The 15,370-nt window shown below is 47.5% G+C and overlaps 1 protein-coding gene across 1 annotated transcript in view; it reads right to left on the bottom strand.

Moving 5' to 3' along the window:
* TRIM50 (tripartite motif containing 50) overlaps positions 1-15,370 on the bottom strand; it is a 32,980-nt gene that overhangs the window by 7,861 nt on the left and 9,749 nt on the right. The window contains exon 3 of the mRNA XM_075850800.1: positions 11,370-11,600. Coding sequence (XP_075706915.1) covers positions 11,370-11,600 — 231 coding nt within the window. The remainder of the gene's footprint in view (positions 1-11,369; positions 11,601-15,370) is intronic.

Genomic DNA, 15,370 nt, shown 5'->3' with positions numbered 1-15,370 from the left:
GCAGTTCTGCTTGACCTGCTTTGCTTGCCCTGGCTTGCTTCTGTCTCCGTGCCCGCTCGGGTGTACTCACTTCGTCCTGGTCCTGACTGTTCGTTCGCCTCCCCGTTTCCTCGTGGCGTTCCGTGGCTACTGCCCCTTCCCTTGCGTGTTCCCTGTTTGTCTTCCTGTGCACTTAGCCAGCGTAGGGACCGCCGCCCAGTTGTACCTCGTCGCCTAGGGCGGGTCGTTGCAAGTAGGCAGGGACAGGGCGGTGGGTAGATTAGGGCTCACTTTCCCTTCACCTCCTTCCTGCCATTACATAATTACAAGCCGTTACCTAGTCTACCATTTCTCCTACGCTGACGCTATCATGGACCCCCTTGAGACCCTGACCCAGCAGATGCAGGGCCTCTCCCTACAGGTCCAGGCCCTGGCCCAAAGGGTCAATCAGGGTGACGCTGCTTTAGTAGTACCCCTCACCTCACCTCTAGAACCCGACCTCAAGTTACCTGACCGGTTTTCAGGGGACCGTAAGACGTTTCTCTCCTTCCGGGAGAGTTGCAGACTGTATTTCCACCTAAAGCCCCACTCCTCAGGTTCCGAGAACCAGCGGGTGGGTATCATCATATCCCGACTCCAGGAAGGGCCCCAAGAGTGGGCCTTCTCCTTGGCTCCTGACGCCCCTGAACTTTCCTCTGTTGATCGTTTTTTCTCTGCCCTCGGACTCATTTACGACGAGACTGACAGGACTGCTTTAGCCGAGAGTCAGCTGGTGACCTTACGTCAGGGTAGGAGACCGGTTGAGGAATACTGTTCTGATTTTAGGAAGTGGTGCGTAGCTTCTCAGTGGAACGATCCGGCCCTAAGGTGCCAGTTTAGGTTAGGATTATCTGACGCCCTGAAGGATCTGCTGGTTAGCTACCCCTCGCCTGACTCCCTTGACCAGGTTATGGCCCTAGCAGTACGACTTGACCGACGTCTCAGGGAACGTCAGCTAGAACGCTTCAGTGTGCTCCCCTCTGACTTTTCTGCGATTCCCCCCGAGGTCCCGTCTCCTCGCCCCTCCACGGAGGACTCGGAGGTACCTATGCAACTCGGGGCCTCCATGTCCCCTCGACAACGTAGGGAGTTTCGCAGAATGAATGGTCTCTGCTTCTACTGTGGGGACGACAAGCATCTACTGAACACCTGTCCCAGGCGCAAGAATAAGAAGCCGGAAAACTTCCGCGCCTAAGTGATCATCGGGGAGGTCACTTGGGCGCACAGGTATTTCCCGTTAATGTGAAACGCAATAAAATTTTGCTTCCCTTTCAGGTCTCGTTTGCTGGCCGGTCTGCCACGGGCAGTGCTTTCGTGGATTCTGGCTCATCTGCTAATATCATGTCTGTGGAATTTGCTATGTCTCTAAAGATGCCTTGTATTGATTTACCTTATCCTATCCCTGTAGTAGGAATCGACTCAACCCCCCTTGCTAATGGTTATTTTACTCAGCATACTCCTGTTTTTGAACTCCTGGTTGGCTCCATGCATTTGGAGCAGTGCTCTGTACTGGTGATGCAGGGATTATCGTCTGATCTGGTTTTAGGCCTTCCCTGGTTGCAGTTGCATAATCCCACATTTGATTGGAATACTGGGGATCTCACCAAATGGGGTAATGAATGTCTTATGTCATGTCTTTCTGTTAACTCTATTTCTCCCCGGGAGGAGGTAAACACGCTTCCTGAGTTTGTTCAGGACTTCGCCGATGTGTTTTCTAAGGAGGCCTCCGAGGTGTTGCCCCCCCATAGAGATTACGATTGCGCTATCGATTTGGTGCCTGGTGCCAAGCTTCCTCAGGGTAGGATATTTAATCTTTCATGTCCTGAACGTGAAGCGATGAGGGTGTATATCCAAGAATGCCTGGCCAAGGGTTTCATTCGCCCCTCGACTTCTCCTGTAGGTGCTGGCTTCTTCTTCGTGGGGAAGAAGGATGGTGGTCTTAGGCCGTGCATTGATTATCGTAACCTGAATAAGGTCACCGTAAGGAACCAGTACCCACTTCCTTTGATTCCGGATCTTTTTAATCAGGTTCAGGGAGCCCAATGGTTTTCTAAGTTCGATCTACGGGGGGCATATAACCTTATCCGCATCAAAGAGGGGGATGAGTGGAAAACTGCGTTCAACACACCCGAGGGTCATTTCGAATACCTGGTCATGCCCTTTGGGTTGTGTAATGCCCCTGCTGTCTTCCAGAATTTTATTAATGAAATCCTGAGAGAGTACCTAGGTAATTTTCTTGTTGTGTACCTTGATGACATACTGGTGTTTTCCAAGGACTGGTCCTCCCACGTGGAGCATGTCAGGAAGGTGCTCCAGGTCCTTCGGGAGAATAATCTGTTTGCTAAGACTGAAAAATGTGTCTTTGGGGTACAGGAGATACCATTTTTAGGGCAAATCCTCACTCCTCATGAATTCCGCATGGACCCTGCCAAGGTTCAAGCTGTGGCGGAATGGGTCCAACCTGCCTCCCTTAAGGCGTTACAGTGTTTTTTAGGGTTCGCCAACTATTACAGGAGATTTATTGCCAACTTCTCGGTCGTCGCTAAGCCTCTTACGGACCTTACCCGCAAGGGTGCCGATGTCCTCCATTGGCCCCCTGAGGCCGTCCAGGCCTTTGAGACTCTCAAGAAGTGCTTTATCTCGGCCCCCGTGCTGATTCAGCCCAACCAAGAGGAGCCATTTATTGTGGAGGTTGACGCTTCCGAGGTGGGAGTGGGGGCCGTCTTGTCCCAGGGTACCAGCTCCCTCACCCATCTCCGCCCCTGTGCTTACTTCTCTAGGAAGTTTTCGCCCACGGAGAGTAACTATGATATTGGCAACCGCGAACTTCTAGCCATTAAATGGGCTTTTGAGGAGTGGCGGCACTTCCTGGAGGGGGCCAGACACCAGGTAACGGTCCTTACGGATCACAAGAATCTGGTTTTCCTAGAATCGGCCCGGAGGCTTAATCCTAGACAAGCTCGGTGGGCACTATTCTTTACCAGATTTAATTTCTTGGTTACCTATAGGGCTGGGTCCAAGAATATTAAGGCTGACGCTCTGTCACGTAGTTTCATGGCCAATCCTCCTTCCGAGAAGGATCCCGCTTGTATTTTACCCCCTGGTATAATCGTCTCTGCCACGGATTCTGATTTAGCTTCTGATATCGCGGCTGATCAGGGTGCAGCTCCCGGGAACGTCCCTGGGGACAAACTGTTTGTTCCCCTGCAATACCGGCTGAGGGTACTCAGGGAAAACCATGACTCCGCTCTATCTGGTCATCCTGGCATCTTGGGCACCAAACACCTCATTACCAGAAACTATTGGTGGCCTGGGTTGCCTAAAGATGTTAGGGCTTACGTCGCCGCCTGTGAGGTTTGCGCTAGGTCCAAAACCCCTAGGTCCCGACCTGCGGGCCTACTACGTTCCTTGCCCATTCCCCAGAGACCTTGGACCCATATCTCCATGGATTTTATCACCGATTTGCCTCCATCTCAGGGCAAGTCGGTGGTGTGGGTGGTAGTCGACCGCTTCAGCAAGATGTGCCACTTTGTGCCCCTTAAGAAGCTACCTAAAGCCAAGACGTTAGCTTCTTTGTTTGTGAAACACATCCTGCGTCTCCATGGGGCCCCAGTCAATATCGTTTCTGACAGAGGGGTACAATTTGTTTCCTTATTTTGGAGAGCTTTTTGTAAAAAGTTGGAGATTGATCTGTCCTTCTCCTCCGCCTTCCATCCCGAAACTAATGGCCAAACGGAAAGGACCAACCAATCCCTGGAACAATATTTAAGGTGTTTCATCTCTGACTGTCAATTCGATTGGGTCTCATTCCTTCCCCTTGCTGAATTTTCCCTGAATAACCGGGTCAGTAACTCGTCAGGGGTCTCCCCGTTTTTCTGTAATTTCGGGTTTAACCCAAGGTTCTCCTCCGTCTCCCCTGGTTGTTCCAATAATCCTGAGGTAGAGGAGGTTCATCGGGAACTGTGCACTGTCTGGGCCTAGGTTCAGAAGAACCTAGAGGCGTCCCAGAGCGCACAAAAGATTCAGGCGGATAGTAGACGTTCTGCTAACCCCCGGTTTGTCGTCGGGGATTTGGTCTGGTTGTCGTCCAGGAACTTGCGCCTTAAGGTCCCGTCCAGGAAGTTTGCTCCCCGATTTATTGGACCTTATAAGATCATTGAAGTCCTCAACCCTGTATCCTTCCGTCTGGAGCTCCCCCCATCCTTTCGCATACATGACGTCTTCCATGCCTCCCTCCTTAAACGCTGCTCCCCGTCCTGGTCCCCCTCGAGGATACCTCCTGTTCCCGTTCTCACCCCTGAGGGGGTGGAATTCGAGGTGGCCAAGATTATGGACAGTAGGATGGTCCAGGGCTCCCTCCAGTACCTGGTCCATTGGAGAGGATACGGGCCGGAGGAGAGGACTTGGGTACCTGCCCGTGATGTTCACGCTGGGGTATTGATCAGGAGGTTCCACCTCCTCTTCCCCACTAAACCGGGTCCCCTTAGTAAGGGTCCGGTGGCCCCTCATAAAAGGGGGAGTACTGTTAGGGATCTGCCAGGTACTTCATCTAGCTATACTCCTGGGATTAATCAATCCACACCTGAGGCCAGACCTGTTCGACTGACACCATCTCCCACCAACCAGGGTGGCAGGCTCAGGAGTGGGAGAGCCTATCGCGGCCTGGTCTCTCGGAGTTAGCTCCGCCCCCTGCCCTTTATTACCTGCCCTGTGCTCTCCCTCAGTGCTTGTAATTCTTTTGGATTCCTGGCCCCACTGCTGCTTGCTCCAGCCTGCTTCTGCCGTGCTTCTGCCTTGCTGCAGTTCTGCTTGACCTGCTTTGCTTGCCCTGGCTTGCTTCTGTCTCCGTGCCCGCTCGGGTGTACTCACTTCGTCCTGGTCCTGACTGTTCGTTCGCCTCCCCGTTTCCTCGTGGCGTTCCGTGGCTACTGCCCCTTCCCTTGCGTGTTCCCTGTTTGTCTTCCTGTGCACTTAGCCAGCGTAGGGACCGCCGCCCAGTTGTACCTCGTCGCCTAGGGCGGGTCGTTGCAAGTAGGCAGGGACAGGGCGGTGGGTAGATTAGGGCTCACTTTCCCTTCACCTCCTTCCTGCCATTACAGAAGCACTGTAACGCCTTCAGGGAGGCAGGTTGGACCCATTCAGCCACAGCCTGAACCTTGGCAGGGTCCATGCGGAATTCATGAGGAGTGAGGATTTGACCCAAAAATGGTATCTCTTGCACCCCAAACACACATTTTTTGGTTTTAGCAAACAGTTTGTTTTCCCGAAGGGCCTGGAGCACCTTCCTGACATGCTCAATGTGGGAGGACCAGTCCTTGGAAAACACCAGTATGTCATCAAGGTACACTACAAGAAATACCCCCAGGTAGTCTCTTAAAATCTCATTTATGAAATTCTGGAACACCGCGGGAGCATTACACAACCCAAAGGGCATGACGAGGTATTCGAAATGACCTTTGGGCGTGTTAAACGCAGTCTTCCACTCATCCCCCTCTTTGATGCGGATAAGGTTATAAGACCCCCGTAGATCAAACTTAGAGAACCATTGGGCCCCCTGAACCTGATTGAAGAGATCAGGAATCAACGGAAGGGGATACTGGTTCCTTACAGTGACCTTCGGGACAAGAGAGATTAAATATCCTACCCTTAGGGAGTTTAGCCCCTGGTACCAAATCGATTGTGCAATCGTACTCTCTATGAGGAGGTAACACTTCGGAGGCCTTTTTAGAAAAAACATCAGCGAAGTCCTGAATAAACTCAGGTAGAGTGTTCACCTCCTCAGGGAGAGAAATAAAATTAACAGAAAAACATGACGTCATGCATTCATTACCCCATTTGGTAAGATCCCCAGTGTTCCAGTTAAACGTGGGATTATGCATCTGCAACCAGGGTAGGCCTAAAACCAAATCGGACGATAATCCCTGCATCACCAGTACAGAGCACTGCTCCAAATGCATGGAGCCAACAAGGAGTTCAAAAACAGGGGTATGCTGCGTAAAATAACCATTAGCAAGAGGAGTGGAGTCGATACCCACTACCGGGACAGGTTTAGGCAATTCAATCAATGGCATAGCTAGAGACATAGCAAATTCCACAGACATAATATTAGCAGAAGACCCTGAATCCACGAAGGCATTGCCGGTAGCAGACCTACCACCAAAAGAGACCTGAAAGGGAAGCAAGATCTTATTAGGTTTCATGTATACGGGAAATACCTGTGCGCCCAAGCGACCTCCCCTACGGTCGATGGTCACTTAGTTTTCTGGCTGCTTATTCTTACGCCTAGGACAGTTGTTCACTTGATGCTTGTCATCCCCACAGTAGAAGCAGAGACCATTCTTCCTGCGGAACTCTCTACGTTGTTGGGGAGACACGGAGGCCCCGAGTTGCATAGGTTCATCCGAGTTTTCCGTGGAAGAACGAAGCAACGGCACCTCGGAAGCCATCATGGGGGAGCCAGAGGAGAAGGCACAAAAACGTTCAAGTCGTCGTTCCCTGAGACGTCGGTCAAGACGTACCGCTAAAGCCATTACCTGATCTAGAGAGTCAGAAGAGTGATAGCTAACTAACAGGTCCTTCAGGGCATTCGACAGACCCAATCTAAACTGGCACCTCAAGGCAGGGTCATTCCACACCACTTCAAGCTACACACCACTTCCTAAAGTCCGAACAGTACTCCTCAACGGGTCTCTTACCCTGACGTAAGGTCACCAGCTGATTCTCGGCAAAGGCAGTCTTGTCAGTCTCGTCATATATGAGCTCAAGAGAAGAAAAAAAAAGGTCAACAGAGGAAAGCTCAGGGAGCCAAGGAGAAGGCCTGAGGAGTGAGGCTTTAGACGGAAATAGAGCCTACAACTCTCCCGAAAGGAGAAAAAAGTCTTCCGGTCCCCTGAGAACCGGTCAGGCAACTTGAGGTGGGGTTCAAGAGGTGAGGTGGGGGGCACTACCAGGGTAGGATCATGCAGGTTGCCCCTCTGAGTCAGGGCTTGGACCTGTAGGGAGAGGCCCTGCATTTGCTGAGCCAAGGTCTCAAGGGGGTCCATAGTAGTGTCAGGGACCAGGGTAGAAAAGGTATATGGGCCTGTGATTATGTAATGACGGGGTAGGGAGACAGACAGGTGAGCCCTAATCTACCCGCCACTCAGTCCCTGCCTACTTGCAACGGCCCGTCCTAGGCGACGGCGAACAACTGGGCGACGGTCCCTACTCTTACTATGTGCACGACAAACAGACAGACAAGGGTACAAAGAAGCTAAGGGAAAAGGGGCAGATGCCCACGGCAACACCGTAAGCTACAAGAGTAGTGAATGAGCCGAGTCAAAAAAGGAGTGTACGAGGTACCAAACGCAGAGCAAGAGAGTAGTCAGTAAAGCCAGGGTCAATATGAAGCAGAGGATAAATAGTACAAGCAGCAGCAGCAGAGCCAGGAAACAAGCAGAATCACAGGCAAAGGAGAAGCAGGAAATGAAGGTATAAATAGACAGAGGGCGGGAGCTAGCTCCGTCTGGCCAGGCTGTGATAGGCTCTCCCACTTCTCAGCCTCCCAGCCTGAGTGGTGGAAGAAGGAGTCACTCTATCAGACTTAGGAGCAGGTGCAGACTGAGTAACCACGGGCGTCGACACAGAAGCTGTGTCTGACCGATCCTTTACACTGCCTAGCAACATTTACTTCTTGTTCTTATATGGCTCCAACATGCTCTGCAGCGCTGTTATTACTCACAGTTCGTGTCCGCCAAAAATGCTTATAGCTTATTTTCGTTAGACACACACACATTTGAATGCAACAAGACTTTAACTTTACCACAATTAACATTTATCACCTATCCACAGGACCCCCATTCTGATCTCTAGAATGGTGGTCCTGACCCTGTTCCGTTTCACTGCACGATTGAGTGAGGAGGATTTTGAATGATGTGGCGGTTCGCGTACGGGCTCTGCCGCTCCCTTCAAAGTCTACGGGGTCGATGAAGACAGTACAACATTTATCAGCTATCCTGTGAATAGGTGATAAACATTAATTGTGGGAAAACTCCTTTAACCTCTTAGTGACCAACAATACGCCTTTTCACGTTCGTCACTAAGGGGCCTTAGGCTAGGCTGACGCCTTTTCACGTGAGCCTAGTCTAAGTCCTGCACGGGTCTCCCATGCAGGCTGGAGTCGGGGCTCAGCTATCTGATGACAGCTGAGCTCCTGCTCCAACGGCCGCGATCAAAGTTTACTTCGATCGCGGCCGTTTAACCCATTAAATGCCGCCGTCAATACCGACCGCTGCATTTAACTTGTTTACAGAGGGAGTGAGCTCCCTCTGTCACCCATCGGCGGCCCGCAAATGCAATCGCGGGTCTCCGATGGGTTGTCATGGCAGCCGGGGGCTTGATAAAAGCCCCCAGGTCTGCCTTGGACATATGCCTATTAGGATGCGCCGGAGGCAGTGTAGATTTACACTGACAGGCAATAATGCTCTGGTATACGAAGTATACCAAAGTATCATAGCAGCGATCTGAAGATCGCACAGTAAAGTCCCCTAGTGGGACTAATTAAATAAATAATAAATGTGAAATAAAGATTATTAATAAAAATTACAGTAAAAAAATAAATAAAACCATGTTTAGTAAGAGTGTAAAAAATAAATAAAAGTACACATATATGGTATCGCCGCGACAGTAATGACTCCATTAATAAAGTTAATATGTAATTTAAACCTCAAGGTGAACACCGTAAAAAAAAACGCAAAAAACAATGGCGAAATTGCAATTTTGTTCCATTGCCCCCCAAAAAAGTCATAATAAAAATGAATCAATAAGTCCCATGCACCCCAAAACAGTACCAATCAAAACTATGTCTCATCCCGCAGAAAACAAGCCCAAAAAATCACTACATTGATGGAAAAATAAAAAAGTTACGGCTCTTGGAAAGCGACGATGCAAAAACAAATAATTTTAGATCAAAAGTGTTTTTATTGTGCAAAAGTCGTAAAACATAAAAAAACCTCTACATATGTGGTATCGCCGTAATCGTACCGACCCGTAGAATAAAGGTAACATGTTATTTACGCCGCACAGTGAACGGCGTCAATTTAAAAACGCATAGGGCCTAAAATGGGCTTGGCACTAAGGGGTTAAGTGGCAAGTCTTTTAGACTCCTTAAAAAATAATAATATGGCCTTGCCGTTTGCTAAATAGTGACCCAAAAATGTTTTGGTTGTTGCATAGCAACACAAGTAGCAGGCTGTGGGCATCACATGTAAGGGTATGTTCACACGACAGCGTCCGTAACGGCTGAAATTACGGGGATGTTTCCGCCTGAAAACATCCCCGTAATTTCAGCCGTAACGGCATGTGCAGGCGCTTGAACGCCGCGTCCATTACGGACGTAATTGGCGCTGCTATTCATTGGAGTCAATGAATAACGGCTCCAATTACGGCCAAAGAAGTGACAGGTCACTTCTTTGACGCGGGCGTCTATTTACGCGCCGTCATTTGACAGCGGCGCGTAAATATACGCCTCGTGTGAACAGACAAACGTCTGCCCATTGCTTTCAATGGGCAGATGTTTGTCAACGCTATTGAGGCGCTATTTTCGGACGTAATTCGGGGCAAAAACGCCCGAATTACGTCCGTAATTAGTGCGTGTGAACATACCCTAAGTCTCTCATGTTCTTGTGGAGATCTGTATGTCACCCACATTCACTGCAAGTCCGCACTAGAACATTGCTGAGGGGGTGGACATCCTTTTATGCTATTTTATGCCCAATTGCTCAGCTTTGCGAATGTGTGATCCCTCATGTCTCTCTTCTTCCAGCTGCTGACATATTTTTGCTATAGAGAGAAAAAGCTGTAGTGTTGCCCACAAAAAGCATCATACGCTTGCTATTATTATTTCAATAATATCCACTATTGCATCTGCTTAAATGGCCCCTAAGGGCCACTGGAGAACAGCGTTATGTACGAATAATTTCTCATTGAGAAATATTGCTGTCTAGTATACTTCAAAGCTGCAGAAAGACTTAGACCTCATGCACATGCGGTCCACAAATCCACGAGTCCGTAGTGGTCCAACGGACCGCAAAAAACCCTTGTGTATCCGTGTGTCATCCGGACTCACAGATCCACAACAATTCACCGTAAAATGACTTGTCCTGAGTTTTTGTGGTCTGCCCCCGCACCGCACCGATCCATGTAAATCACAGTTGTGTGCATAGAAAATAATGGGTCTGCAATTTATCAGCAAAAATGTGGATAAAAAGCGGCCGCAAAAATACGGTCGTGGGCATGTGGCCTTAGTTTAGACTTTACATTTTGGAGAGGTTCAGAACAGCATAACTGCAGAGTGAAAACTGTAGCAAAAGTGAATTTTAATACCATTGGTGATTTTTGTTAAAGTAACAGATCTAGAAAATGTTCCTGCAACTGTTTCTATGGGAGACAACAATTTTGCTACTGTATGAAAAACTAAGCCCTGTGAAACTTGTGGGTTTCAAATGCAAAATGTGAATGAGATTTTTGTAAATCTTATTCACATTTATGTAATATGTAGACTCTGCATTCTTCATGATGCACAAAAACGCAGTTTGAAAACCGAAGCAAGATGCAGAGTCTGAACTTACGCAATGACTTGAAACTGGATGGACCTTTTCAGCCTTACAAATTATGTTACCATGTTACTTCAATTAGAAAACAAATATGGCCGTGTACACGCGGTGTGGAATGGCGTGTTTCCAAAACTCACTGCAATCGCGGTAAAACCACAACAAAACTGCCGCATTGTAGTAGTGTTGAGGTCTTTCCCACACCATTCCTCCATGTGTGAATAGACACTTAGGGTATGTGCACACGGTGAGAGGCTTTTACGGCTGAAATGACAGACTGTTTTCAGGAGAAAACAGCTGCCTCGTTTCAGCCGTAAAAGCTCCTCCTCGTATTATGCGAGGCGTCTGTGACGCTCGTAAATCTTGAGCTGTGCTTCATTGACTTCAATGAAGAACGGCTCAAATTACATTGCGAAGAAGTGCCCTGAACTTCTTTGCCGAGGCAGTCAATTTACGCGTCGTCGTTTGACAGCTGTCAAACGACGACGCGTAAATGACAGGTCGTCTGCACAGTACGTCGGCAAACCCATTCAAATGAATGGGCAGATGTTTGCCGACGTATTGTAGCCCTATTTTCAGGCGTAAATCGAGGCATAATACGCCTCGTTTACGCCTGAAAATAGGTCGTGTGAACCCAGCCTCAGACTTTGTTCACTGCAAAATGCAAAAAAAAACCGATTTCACTGCAACATGTGAATAGACCCTATAATAATATAGTATAATATAATAACACAGACATAGACATGGAGAGTAACATCTCACGTGAATGAAGTGCAAGTGATTCTCATTTCCCAGGTTCTCCAGTTGCCTCTCTTTGTCTCGTACAATGCTAAGAATCTCATTTCTTTGTAGTAACTGAATCTCGATGGAATTAATGAGTTTTGTAGCTTTTGTGGACACCATATTCAGAAAATGAGACTCTTCTTCTGCAATGTATCGCTGGAGCTCAAGGAATTCCCTGCAGATTAATCTCTGAAACACATCTGATTCATTATGGAAAATAAGAGATTCATTATTTTGGGGGCACTCTATGAGATTGCCATATACACTATTTGCTGCCCAATGGGCCCATCTTGCTCATTCAGCACCCTTTTTAACAGAGTCTGCTTTCGGTAGCCCCTCAAGAGCCCTTTTAGTCTATGTTTTGCTCTTCAATAAGTAAAGCAAAGAGCATCATCCAATGCAGTTTATCGAATTGTATGACAGAAGGGATATCCCATATATGTAAGTAATTGCCCACTTGCATATTCACCAGTTACAGTACATCTCAGGAGTTTGTAACCTTCGACTGTTTGGCGCCTTCGACTCATCAAGGAGGTCGCACCTAAAGATATATCTTTAGGGTATGTTCACACGTAGTCAACAAAAACGTCTGAAAATCCAGAGCTGTTTTCAAGGGAAAACAGACCCTGCTTTTCAGACGTTTTTTTACCAACTCGCATTTTTCGCGGCGTTTTCGCTGCGTTTTTTACGTCCGTTTTTGGAGCTGTTTTCATTGGAGTCTATGAGAAAACAGCTCCAAAAACGTCCAAAGAAGTGTCCTGCACTTCTTTTGACGAGGCTGTATTTTTACGCGTCGTCGTTTGACAGCTGTCAAACGACGACGCGTAAATAACAGGTCGTCTGCACAGTACGTCGGCAAACCCATTCAAATGAATGGGCAGATGTTTGCCGACGTATTATAGCCCTATTTTCAGACGTAAAACGAGGCATAATACGCCTCGTATACGTCTGAAATTTGGCCGTGTGAACATACCCTTAAAATGTCTGTCTGCCCTTACAAAACAATGCAGAACATTGAGGTGAGCTTCTCGCAACATCTAGCGCCCTCTGCAACATGCCATTTATATATTTATATATATGTACTGTTCAGTGTACCAACCCCTTAAAGGAGTATTCCCATCTCTGACATTTATGGCATATACACAACATATACCGTAAATGTCCTATAGACGTGGGTCCCACCTCTGAAACAGTGCCCTCTGATCCCCGTCTTATTTCCTGCTGCTGTTGCTGGGCTCCAGCAACTGAGATACTCAGTGGCCGGGAGTACGGAAACAGCTGAGCTACGCTGTTTCCGGAACTCTCATAGAAGTGAATGGAAGTTATGAAAACAGCATAGATGCACTGTTTCCAGAATTCACTGTTTTACACTGTGGGCATTCCGAAAACAGCATAGCAAAATGTGCTCAGCTGTTTCCAGAAAACCCTGTGACAGAAAGTAGAACGGGGGTCAGGGACCCGCATCTTTTAGACATTTATGGCATATCCGTGGCATATCCTACGATCAGTTGTCCCCATATCAGTTGTCCCCATATTAATGATCGTTCGTCCTCATGCATTTGCATCATGTTGGTAGGACATCTTCCTGTTTACACAGAGAGGTGTGCCACCGACTATCGACAATTTTTGGCCCCATAAAAGACCTGATCAGCTATATATATATATATATATATAATACAATGACTGGGCATGATAATAATCAAGTTTTGTCAAACTGCTCAAAAATATATCAATACTTACTATAAATCAATATACAGGATAAGAGAATGTGACAGAGAAGTACTCAGTTTTCAAAACAGGAAAATGAATAAGTCACTGCAACCTTGAAATGCCCATAGAAATTAGGGAAAGTTGCCAACCATGCAAAATGTGAAAGTCATCTGGGCAAGATTATTTTAAGTGAGTTATTATTCTACATGAGTTTTTATGTCATATTTATGTAATTTGCAGATTCCTTAAAGGGGTTGTCCAAGCATGGAAAACTGATGACCATATCCACAGGATAGGTCATCAGTATATAATCGGTGGGTGTCCGACGCCCGGACCCCGCACCGATCAGCTGCTCCGGCTGCCTACGGGCACTGGATGTTATGCACGGTATGCAGAGTTCGGAGCCGGAAGCAGATGGCTCTGTACACTGCATGGCGGCCATGCTGCAGAACAGCAACTCTGCTCCTTTTCAGTTGAATGGGAGCAGAGCTGAGGTATTGCAGCTCAGCCACTATTCCGTGACCGGAGCCGTCTGCTTCCGGCATGGACATCCAGTATCCGGAGGCAACCGATCGGTGCGGGGTCCGGGTGTCGGACTCCCACCAATCATATACTGATGATCTATCCTGTGGATAGGTCACCAGTTGTCCATGCCTGAACAAACCCTTTAAGCACAACCCAATACATATATGGGTTTTCCTGCTGGTAACCTCAGTCACAAGTCCTTATTTACTTTCTTCCACAGTTGTGTGACTTTAATAAATAACGAAAAGCGGTTGTCCCACGAAGAATATTGTTTATAGTTAAATCCAGCACCAAATTATGAAAATGTTTTTGTTTTTTAAACTTGTTAAAATAAAATGCTTATATCACCAGATATTCCAGAAATAATGTTAGCATAGCGGCACCTGATGTTTCTATTTATCAGCCTATCTCTGTCCACCCAGGTAAATGTACTGAGGCAGACACACATGCTCAGTCTTGATTCTCTATGTGCTCCACTGGGTATGCGGAGGGATCCCTGGTGTAGTGAGCCGGCTCCCTCTGAAGCTGCAGTGTCTTGTCTCCTTATCAGAGGATATGTTGAGCAAGTGACAGGAGAGGAATCCTTTTACACAGGCGAATATGGGCCGTGAAAACGAGCGCTGATCAACGAGGCAGCTTGTTTATCGGTGCTCATTTGCTCCTTTCACAAGGAGCTATGATCAGTAATGTATGGAGACGAGCGATCTTTACTATGGTCGCTCGTCCCCATGCATTTCTATCATGTCAGCAGCACATCTCCTTGTTTACACAGGGAGATGTGCTTCCGACAACGATAATACTTTCTGCTGCATAAACGAGCAGATCAGCCAATGAACGAGTGTTTGCTCATTTATAGGCTGATCATTGTCCTGTTTACACAGGACAATGATGGGGAATGAGCGTTCATATGAACGCTCATCTGCCCGATCATTGGCCCGTGTATAAGGGCCTTTACTCCAATTGCACTTGCTCAGCATCTCCTGTGAGAAGCCGAGAGAGAATCCTTACGGAGTATGTGTGTCCACCTCAGCACATTTACCTGGGTGGACGCAGAAACACTGATGAGTAGAAACAGCAGGTGGTGCTATGCTAAAAAAAATGTAAAAATATCTGGTGATATGGCATTTTTTTTAATAAGTGTAAATACAACATTTTTTTAATATTTAGCGCTGGATTTAACTATAAACAATATTCTCTTCATGAGGCAACCAAAAGAGACTCTGTGACCACAATATAAGTGGCCTATCTCCTACATAAGGAGATCGGCGCTATAATGTAGGTGACAGCAGTCCTTTTTATTTAGAAAAACGATCTATTTTTACCACATTAGGAGCTTTATGCTAATTCGTTTCTTAATGCCCAAGTGGCGTGTTTTTACTTTAGACCAAGTGGGCGTTGTACAGAGGAGTGTATGACGCTGACCAATCAGTGACCAATCAGCGTCATACACTTCTATCCATTCATTTACACAGCAGATAGCGATATAGCCATACACTTTAGATAGCTGTCGGACTAACGCTCATTCAGCCGACAGCTATTCTTCTCGACTACATCATAAAGCATTTATTTTTCAATGGGAGAGAGAAATAAGCTGCTGCAAGACCCCTGTTGAAATCCAACATGCCCGCTCCTTCTTTTCCCCAACATCTGCCGCTGGGAGAAAGTCAGGAGACCACCTTACACATTAGATAGTCGGCCGATTCCGCTGAAATCAAATAGAAGATGGTGGATTTCGTATGAATGCT

The sequence above is a fragment of the Rhinoderma darwinii genome, chromosome 2, assembly GCF_050947455.1.
Source record: "Rhinoderma darwinii isolate aRhiDar2 chromosome 2, aRhiDar2.hap1, whole genome shotgun sequence".
NCBI lineage: Eukaryota > Metazoa > Chordata > Amphibia > Anura > Rhinodermatidae > Rhinoderma > Rhinoderma darwinii.
The sequence above is the reverse complement of the archived record's forward strand: the minus strand, read 5'-3'. Positions and strand labels throughout refer to the sequence as shown.